At 35.9% G+C, this 10147-nt stretch overlaps 1 protein-coding gene and 1 long non-coding RNA gene across 3 annotated transcripts in view; both read left to right on the top strand.

The window, feature by feature from the left end:
* The window catches only part of LOC107654866 (M-phase phosphoprotein 9-like), a 33600-nt gene extending 29505 nt beyond the window's left edge, over positions 1-4095 (top strand). Inside the window, exons 22-24 of one of the 2 annotated variants that reach the window (XM_016442276.1) lie at positions 403-554; positions 1510-1578; positions 3210-4095. In XM_016442276.1, coding sequence (XP_016297762.1) covers positions 403-554; positions 1510-1578; positions 3210-3311 — 323 coding nt within the window. In that variant the 3' untranslated portion in view covers positions 3312-4095. Of the gene's footprint in view, positions 1-381; positions 555-1509; positions 1579-3209 lie in introns of both variants that reach the window. The other variant, XM_016442197.1, reaches the window with a different exon arrangement.
* A 1406-nt stretch (positions 4096-5501) lies between these two features.
* The window catches only part of LOC107658415 (uncharacterized), a 29669-nt gene continuing 25023 nt past the window's right edge, over positions 5502-10147 (top strand). Inside the window, exon 1 of the long non-coding RNA XR_001630787.1 lies at positions 5502-6174. This is a non-coding gene — a long non-coding RNA (uncharacterized LOC107658415). The remainder of the gene's footprint in view (positions 6175-10147) is intronic.

Here is a 10147-nt window from a genome sequence, read left to right as displayed (position 1 = left end):
TTTTTACACTACCATTTAAAAGTTTGGGGTCAGTGAGTTTTTATTTTGTTAATAAATTAATACTTTTTAAATTTTACTTTTAAAAGCGTGACAGTAAATACATTTATAATGTTACAAAGATATTTATTTCAATAAATGCTGTTCTTTTGAACTTTTATAATGGTTTTGTCACATAGTTTTATTAAGCATGGGTTTCCACAAATATCAAGCTGCACAACTGTTTTCAACATTGATAATAATCAGAAATGTTTCTTGAGCAGCAAATCAGCATATTAGAATGATTTCTGAACGATCACGTGACACTTAAGCCTGAAAAAATGATGCTGAAAATTCAACTTTGCATCACAGGAATAAATGACATTTTAAAATATATTAAAATAGAAAACTCGTCTGAGCCTGCAGAGAGCAGTGAGTCTGAGGAGCCTGCGGTCGGAACCAGCTGGGACGAACAGGAAGCTGCCGGTGAAGAGACGGCCCTCTCCAGTCAGCCTCACATTCAGTCGCTGGCTGACGCAGAGCGCCTCTTTGATGAGCTCACACAGGAAAAGCAGCAGGTGATTGTGGGATATTTCCTGTTATGACATGGCTCTCTAAAACACTTGATTCTGATTGGTCGATCGTGGCATTCTAAGATCAAATGCTGTAAAAATATTTTGTTCATTGTTGCTTCATGTTAGTTAATGCATTCATGAATTTTTTACAAATGAGACCTTATTTTAAAGTATTACCCAGCTAAACCAGTTAATAATGTACTGTAGTAAACTAGTTAATAATGTAGTAAAAACTGTATGCACAGTTTTTTAAATGCACAGTTGGGAAACCTGTGAAAATGAATTGTTAAAATGGGAAAAGTTTGCAAGTCACTGAACAAAAACATTGAAATATGACAATCTTCATCTGTGGATTAAATAAATAAATATTACATATTTAAAAATATATAATTTATGCATTCAAATATTAAACACACACACACACACACACACACACACACACACACACACACACACACAGTCTGTCTGTGAGCATTTATTGGTAAAATATATATATGTATGTGTGTGTGTGTGTGTGTGTGTGTGTAAATTCTATTTTTTTAGCAATTTCTAAAACCCATGATTTAATTCTAGCTCAGTTGTGTTCATTCATTATTTCAATTCTGGCCATAGACATGCTATAGTCATTGTGAAACTCTGAAAGCTCATGGAAGGCATGTCACAACATCCCGTGAGTGTTTGAACAGCGTGTGACTCTCTCACGGCTCGTGCTGGTTTGAGACTGACTGACGATCGATGGTAGCGCATGTTTCTGCTGTGACCTCAGCACTACACATTACATAACCTGACTTTATAGTGCTGCTGGTTAATCACGTCTATTTTTAGCAAAAGCTTCCCTTTTCTTATTCATGCTGAGGAGTGCTAATTCAAAACCCTGTTGTTTAATCTCAGCTGTTTCCATCCAGCAATTTGCTAAAAGCTATGACACTTTCACCCAATATTTATTTATTTTCCACAGATTGAGGCAGCACTGAGCCGAATTCCAGGAGCCGGGGCCCGGGTCACGTTGCAGACCAGGTTAGACGAGGTGGGAACACAATCACTTTCTATTCACATGCATATAGAATAGGGCTAGGCAAAAAAAAGATGTTTCGATTAATCGTTTTTTAAAATGTGGTCGATTTGTTATTGATTCTCAAAAGCTGCAAATCGATCTCTTCCATATTTATTTCCGCAAAGATTTAACACAAGATCTGATTAACGTGAATCTTCTCCACTAGATGTCGTCCTCTCATTTACCTTGCGTGATGTTACAAAGGAAAGCCTAACATTCATTCATTGCTTAACATGACGGAGATACTGTTGACGAACAAAGCAATATTGCGTGATTTGCAATGCCGAGGTGAAGTGCTGTAGTAACACTACAAGTCTGTGGAAGCATTTGACATCACGCATATGGCGCTATGATTTCTGCAATATATGACAATATGACGACACAAACATTATCTCCACAGCTGCTCTGAGAGTCCCTTCATTAGCATTTTACCGTTTCATTTGAGGAAAAATTACCGTAATATCACATACACAGCAGCTGCAAGTTCTTGACAGCAACCCGTCAAAATAAATGTTTGGTTTAACTTGAAGAAACTGTGACAGAAATATATTACTGTTGTGCAGTAGAATGTAAGCTTCAATGTAATAACAATACTACTACTACAAATAATAAATACTACTAAAACTTTATTTTTAAAGAAATTATCACACTTTTTTTCTTCCTAATGTTAACAGTAAACCTCTGTTGTGTAGCACTTTGTTTGCCAAAAAAATTGAAGGATAAATTACGTTTTATATATACCAGAAAAAATTAAGAGAACATTTATATATATATATATATATATATAGTAAAAATTTTACATTTTTTATTTAATTATCTATTAAATGCACTGTGAAAAACATAGTAAGCAATATATATATATATATATATATAAATATATATATAGTAAATAAATATAATACAAATATTAGATCATGATATGAGCAATTATATTTCAGTATACTGCATATTACAGTTTAAGCGGACATTTCTAAAACCCATGGTATATATTATGATATAGTTACTTTTTGCTGGAAATTCATCCCCAAAGTGTTGCATATGTTGCATAACCATGATGATGCCTATTGTTGTTAATCCAGTAACACTTTACAAATGAAAGGCTCTACATCTAATTTGAGTATTTTCTTGAGGAAAAATTACCGTAATATCACATACACAGCAGCTGCAAGTTCTTGACAGCAACCCGTCAAAATAAAAGTTTGGTTTAACTTGAAGAAACTGTGACAGAAATATATTACTGTTGTGCAGTAGAATGTAAGCTTCAATGTAATAACAATACTACTACTACAAATAATAAATACTACTAAAACTTTATTTTTAAAGAAATTATCACACTTTTTTTCTTCCTAATGTTAACAGTAAACCTCTGTTGTGTAGCACTTTGTTTGCCAAAAAAATTGAAGGATAAATTACGTTTTATATATACCAGAAAAAATTAAGAGAACATTTATATATATATATATACTTTATGAATGAAAGGCTCTACATCTCATTTGAGTATTTTCTTTTGTTACTTGAATTTTTTATTTTAAAGATGGTTATGCATAACAAAAGACATCAGTGGGAAAAATAGATGCGTAACATTATGAACTTCATGGTTTTAGGTGTCACTGGAGAATCGCCTAGAAAAGGTGAACCACGACCTCGGGTTCATCCGCATGACTCTGAAACGATTCAACATCCTGCGATCTTCTGCCAACATATAGCCAACGGCTGCTGTGAACTGTCATGAATCATGATCTTTACCCTGGACTATATGAATTAATATTACAATGGAACAGTTGTTACACTGTACAGACTCCGATATGTACATGTTCAGTAAATATTTCTACTTTTATTACTGTGGGATCTATTTTGTATGTTTTATTACATGGTGAACATACTATAAAGTATATTTTAATAATGCCTAGATTTGTAAAAATATTTACTTTTTTAATGTCACAGAAATATGGGAAATTGTATGCTCGACTCGATATTTTTTATTTGATTTGTTTGCTGCTGATTTAAATGAATGGCAAAAGTTCAGACCTGCAGGGCAGCTCATTTGCATATGTTTCCATTCCACTATGTCTTACGACTCTTAATTTAAATAACACTTGAAAAGGTTTATAACTCGCTCAAATATCAGGCTTTCACTGTCTGTGGCATGTTTATTAATTTACGTGATAACATTGCCAGTGCCATACGTGAGCAGAGAATGATAGCACATATCTGATAATAAGAAGAGTAGAGTTAAATTGCCTTGTCGAAATCATCTCGCGCAAAGAACACAAACCCAAACCAGCACCGACTGTTTACACATGATTATCAAAGCTAGACCTCTGACATTTTCCAGTGCAGCACAGGATGTACTGCTTACTTTGATGCATGAAATTTGAAATATGCTCTTCTCTGCTTTTCCATTGTTAGCTGTTGACTGTTCAGTTTTTGTTTTTTTCCTGTAGCTCATGTAATCTATTTAACTGTTGCACAAAATGTTCCACAATTAAAACTGCATACTGAATCATGTGTTTGAGTCATTATGATTTGATGACATCTGGAATATGTTAGACTCTTGGCTGTTTGCTCAAATCATTCATTAAATGAGCTTAAAATGTGTTTGTGTTCATCAGAACTATTTGAGTGTTAAAGGCATAATTCGACCAAAAAAGGAAAATTAATTTCTGGATGTATGTAAGCGAAGAAGTGTGTGTGTGTGTGTCTGTGCGTCTGTGTGTCTGTATGTGTGTGTGTTGTGAACCTGCCAGATTCAAACGTGCAAAAGCGTAATTTATTTTGAGCTTGGGTGGAAGGCATGATTTTCAGTAATTATCAACTTAGAAGATATAGTAAAAATAATGACTTTGAATTTATGTGACTACATTTAAATGTAGTTTCTCACAAAACAGTCATATGTTTTTTTTTATAGTTATTATTGTTATATTTTTTGGAGACTTGTTCACACCAGGAACAATAATTATAACTATATTAGCGTCCATACCAATACATAACATTCTGTTTAAATGTTTGAGCTCTTAAAAGCAGATTCTGATTGGCTGTCAATGTTTTATCGTTCCTCAGCTGGAAAAAAACATTTTGAAAGTGATTCCAATGATATTGTTCCTCTGTGTCGTTATTGTTATAAGGTGGACTCTGCTGTTTCTTTAAATTTAGAATGATTTTAAAACTATATTTATCGTTATAGTACAGTATATCGTTATTTTCTTAGATGTGAACCGAAGGGATAGTTCTCTGAAAATGAAAATGTTGTCATAATTTACTCACCCTCAAGTTGTTCCTGTATGAGTTTCTTTGAAGAATGTTCGTAAACAAACAGTTGATGGTAGCCGTTGACTTCCACAGTATTTTTTTCCATGTCTACTGTCAGCTACAAACATTTTTCAAAATATCTTCTATGTTCAGCAGAAGAAAGAAACGCATACAGGTTTGGAACAACATGAGGGTGAGTAAATGATGATATAATTTTACATTTTGGATGAAATATCTCTTTAAAAAAACTATAACCATTCACTTTTAATGTATGGAAAAGAGCTGCTTGGACGTTTTGCAAAAACAAAAAGCCCGGCCTTTTTTCCACAGAAGCAAGAAAAACAGCTTTGCAATGCATGAGGGTGAGTAAATGATCTTTCATTTATGCATGAACTGTAGGTTTCAATCTACTTTTAGGCTACTTTCTTGTTCTTTTTGTAGCTTGACAGCTAGTCCCCATCCACTTCCACTGTATAGACGATCAGCTTGAACAATATGCGAAATATCTCCCTTTGTGTTTCACAGAAGCCATGTGGATTTGGAACAACATGGAGGTGAGTAAATAATGGCAGAATGTTTATTTTTTGGCTAAACTGTCTCTTTAAGAAACACTTATAAAAGCAGCGATTCACGCGTTACGCCGCCAGAGGGTGCTACAGCGATGGAAAAAATAACCCCTAGAGGAAGGGAGAGGCGAATTTGCCATCCAATGATGTCGGACCAGAAACGATGCTGCTCGCAGTTTCGGTAAAGATAGAAAGAAGCAAAGGACGTGCACGCACTGAAAAGCTAGGTCAAGGGTTTGAGAAAGAGCATACGCTTTGAATAGACCCACAGAACCCACGGGACGCCTCGCAAATGCACGGATCAGCATACCTGTACAGTTCTTCTGCACGCTGTTTTTTAAGGGATCAGCTATATGAGCTGCAGCGGATATAATGATGCAGGAAGCCCCACTGCCGCTGCTGTTCACGCTGAAAACAATGCAAAGGCAGTGACAGTCAAGCTCGAGCTCTGCTGTGGTTTAACCAGTCCTGTCACTTCCTCTTTGACGTGTGCATGTTGTGGACTGTCAGCCGTACGCGCTTTTTTAAAAGCACAGGACTTTATTTTTTGACTGCATGGAGGACACTGTCGGCCTGCTTTGCTGTTTTATTTAGTCGGCTCAACCGGGAGCCAGCGGCTCGCTTACAGACAGCGCGGGGAAATAGCGTTGCAGCGACCGGCAGACACCTCGACCTGCGGCGGGGATGTGTGTGAGCTAAAGCCGCCGGATATCGATGGCCGCGTCGCTCTGATAAGAGCCGCTTTGAGCTAAAGGTAAGAAAAAACAAAGCCCGCGAAATATCTGCTCGCGTTTGAAATGTTATTCTCAACGGTCTCATTTTTAATTTCAACGGTCGCTTGTGAGTTAACTTAGCTAGCCACGACCTTCTCTAGCTGTCAATCCTGACCAAAATAAATAATTAAACTCCTTAAACCCTGATTTTTTAAAACCAATTTATGGTTCGTTTAAGTGGGGAACACTTGAACCATTTGGGAGTTGTAATGAGATTAATGTATGTGGGTATTAAAGGTGTTATTTAATTGCGGAGGAGATTATCGTATTATTTAGATGCTGTAATTTTAGTCTTATCTTAAGGCTTTTACGGTTGTCTAGATTAGATGGTATTCATAAATGAGCCAATCTTCGCGGTAGCATGAATTGTTAATGAGGGTTATCACTGGGCAGTCAAATCACTTTTCACCGTTTGATATTCTAGTCAAGCCCCTTGTACCTGTTGTAATGTATGCTGTATTAATTATTCACTTTCATGAATTAGCATTGAATGTATTTATATTCTCATGGGTATTTGGCAAGATATCTTAGTTGTCATTTATATTTCTGTGTAATTTATAGATGGGTATGAAAATAGATTATTTTGCACGTGTTTTCCTCAGGAAAGCTAGTCATGAGGTGTATAGTTTGATTTTTGGGTCTTGAATTTGTGACCTATCAAAGTTAATTAGCTGTCAGAGATAATTTACCTGGTTGAAGAAGATTAGTTAGCTCTACAAGTGACATTATCTGCTGTAAGTAGACTGATGAATACCTAATTCAAGTCATTCTGTGCTGTGAATAAGTAATATAACTTTTTTTTTTAATGTCAACATTTTAGGTTTGCGATGAACACTGTCTGGAAAAACACTGATGTATGGATTTTTAAAATAATAGAAAAACAGTTTGTGTTTTTATACAATGAAAACGTTAAAAAGAAAAAAAAGTTATGTTATAAAATTAACCATGTTTAAAACAAAAAAATATATAATATAATAAAAAATATAATAAATATATAGCTATTTTGATTATAAGTTTTTCAAATTGTGCTACACACTCTAAAGTATCTTATTAGATAGAAATTGATACTTATGTAATATGACTTTTGGATTTTTCTTAACATAGGAGCACTGTTGATGTTTACCCAAATCATTTAAAAAATATTTGATCATTTTACAATAGTTTTTTGCATATATGGTTGACTCAAATGACACAGACATGACTTTCTATCATGTGTTTTTGCATGTCCATATTATCTATCTATCTATCTATCTATCTATCTAATACTGGTTCCCCCCAATATACAGATTAGTGTTGACCAATGGCTGATCATTAAATTTCTACATTTGGTCCCCCCCAGTCCTAAATATGTGGTTACATCCTCGATATCTAGCATTAATTTCATCTGTCTTTGATTAATAAACACATCAAACACAGTGCATCATCCAGTAATAATTGCAGTCTTGTCAGGATAATTGGGATGTTCTTCACATCTTAATCGCAGGGTCACAATTATCTCGTCATGGAATTGTTAATTTTAGCTGCTATTCCACTTTGGAGCCTCGTTTTGCCGTGCGCTCGCAGGACACTCCCTTTCGCCAGCAACCTACATTTTTAGTTAGCGAGACCTCATAGTTTGCCATGTTCTTTTCAAGCACATCGAGGGAGAGGAAAAAATGCTTCCCTGTATCTAATTATGCTGCCAAAATGATTAGGTTTGTTCTTAATGAATCCTGTTATGGAGCAGCCATCGTAGAAAGAATGAGTCACATTGATTGCCTTCCACTCCCCCCCCTCCCGGCCCGGCCGGAGAACGCTTGCTAATGGCTGCAGCTCCGTCAGGGATGTACGGTAGACGGAGGTGAGGCAGGCCGCTGCCAGGCTCATGACAGCATGCCGATGTGACCCCGACACCGTCAGCAGCGGGCCGGTGGCACAGCGAAGAGAGGGAAGAGGAACAGCGGGGCAACACTACGCAGTTGCACCTTGTTATTTATAGCCACATAGTAAACATTGAAATGTATTCCCTCCAAACAAGGCAACCAAGGATGCTAGGAGCCACGAAGCTGCTACAGAACATACTTATGTTCATTTAGGCCAGGAAGTTTGTTATCCATTGTGTTGTTACTGCGAAAGAGCCAGTGCTGAGCTTTCTTTACAGTGGCTTTTTCTTGGGAAAAATGTAATAATTTTACATCACAATAACTGTATATATTACAATATATATATCTTTGCTGTAAATTCAACCACAAAATGTTTTATATATTACATAAACATATAGAAATTGCTGTTTTTGTTAATCCACCGAATTAAATATACTTTAATACTTGAAAAGATGATTAAATGAATATGTCGGGTACCAAATCAAAGCAAAAACAGCTTTGCATTTTATATAATACTTCCACTCTCAGAAAAAAAGGTACAAAAGCTGTCACTAGTGCAGTACCCTTTTAAAACGTACTAAAGTGTACCATATAGGCACTAATGTGTACATTGTAGAGACCGATATGTACCTTTAAGGTACCAGTACGTACGTACCTTTTAGGGATAAATATGGTACAAAGATGTACCTTTTGCAAAGGTACTTCCTTAGTGACAGCTTTTGTGTAAGTGTAAAAACAAAGACTTTTGAAATTTTTTTTTTTTTAATTAGCAATGTTTGAAGCCATTGTAATGCAGCTGATATATGAATAAATGTAACAGAGAGCAGCAGCCTTGACGTCAAAACCCAGAAGACTAATTCACCATGGGTTCCCTTGAGATTTTCCTATGGGTTTTTATAATGGGGTTTTTCTAGTAAAATAAGGTCTGTGGAAAACATAACTTATGACACTTGGATGTTTTATTGTACTGTACAATGTAAACTGCTCACACCAAACATTCTTATGCAGTTACTTATTGCAAACATATGCTTTTTAAAATGCGCATTTTCAGTATGGGTGTTATCAATATGCATTGCGAAATGTCCATGTATTGTCATTTACCACAGAACTTATTTTACTCATAAATTGAAAACCCCCATTATAAAAACCCATAGGAAAATCTCAAGGGAACCCATGTTGAATTAGTCTTCCAGGTTTTGACATCAAGTCTCTCTATTGTATGCAAGTTGATTTTTATGTTAATTTTATTTTATTTTTTCTAAATGATGCTATTTTTTTATTAAGTTGCAGCTTTGCTTAACAACCATAAACATCCTCTTAAACTGTGTCTACACAACATAAATTGCTTCTATTTCAATCAGCTATAAATGCATGTCTGCGAGACGAGTTTCAGCGTAAACAGTTTTTTCTTTTGCGCCATAGTATAAACTGTATCAGAATCGCAGGTTGACTTGTTTATGCCATTGCATGGTACATACCATCATGCATATCTTCCTAGCCCTTTACTTTAAAATGAGTGAATGAACATAATATATGATGATAATACTAGTAATACTGTTGTTAACCATATTGGCAAAGGGCATCTCAGGAACCACACTCCAGTGGTTTGAGTCTTATCTCTCAGATAGGTCCTTCAAGATATCTTGGAGAGGTGAGGTTTCCAAGTCACAACATCTAACTACTGGGGTGCCTCAGGGCTCAGTTCTTGGACCACTTCTCTTCTCTGTCTACATGGCATCACTAGGTTCTGTCATTCAGAAACATGGCTTTTCATATCACTACTATGCTGATGACACTTAACTCTACCTCTCATTCCATCCTGATGATCCTATGATAGCTGCTTGCATCTCAGCTTGTCTAACAGACATTTCTTGCTGGATGAAGGACCATCACCTTTAACTCAACCTTGCCAAGACAGAACTGCTTGTGGTTCCAGCAAACCCATCGTTTCATCACAATTTCACCATCCAGTTAGGCACATCAACCATAACTCCTTCAAAAACAGCCAGAAACCTTGCAGTTATGATTGATGATCAGCTGACTTTCTCAGACCACATTGCTAAAACTGCCCGGTCCTGCAGATTTGCTTTAT

The sequence above is a fragment of the Sinocyclocheilus anshuiensis genome, unplaced genomic scaffold, assembly GCF_001515605.1.
Source record: "Sinocyclocheilus anshuiensis isolate Anshui unplaced genomic scaffold, SAMN03320099.WGS_v1.1 scaffold269, whole genome shotgun sequence".
NCBI lineage: Eukaryota > Metazoa > Chordata > Actinopteri > Cypriniformes > Cyprinidae > Sinocyclocheilus > Sinocyclocheilus anshuiensis.
Note: the sequence above shows the minus strand (reverse complement) of the source record. Positions and strands in the feature narration are given on the sequence as shown.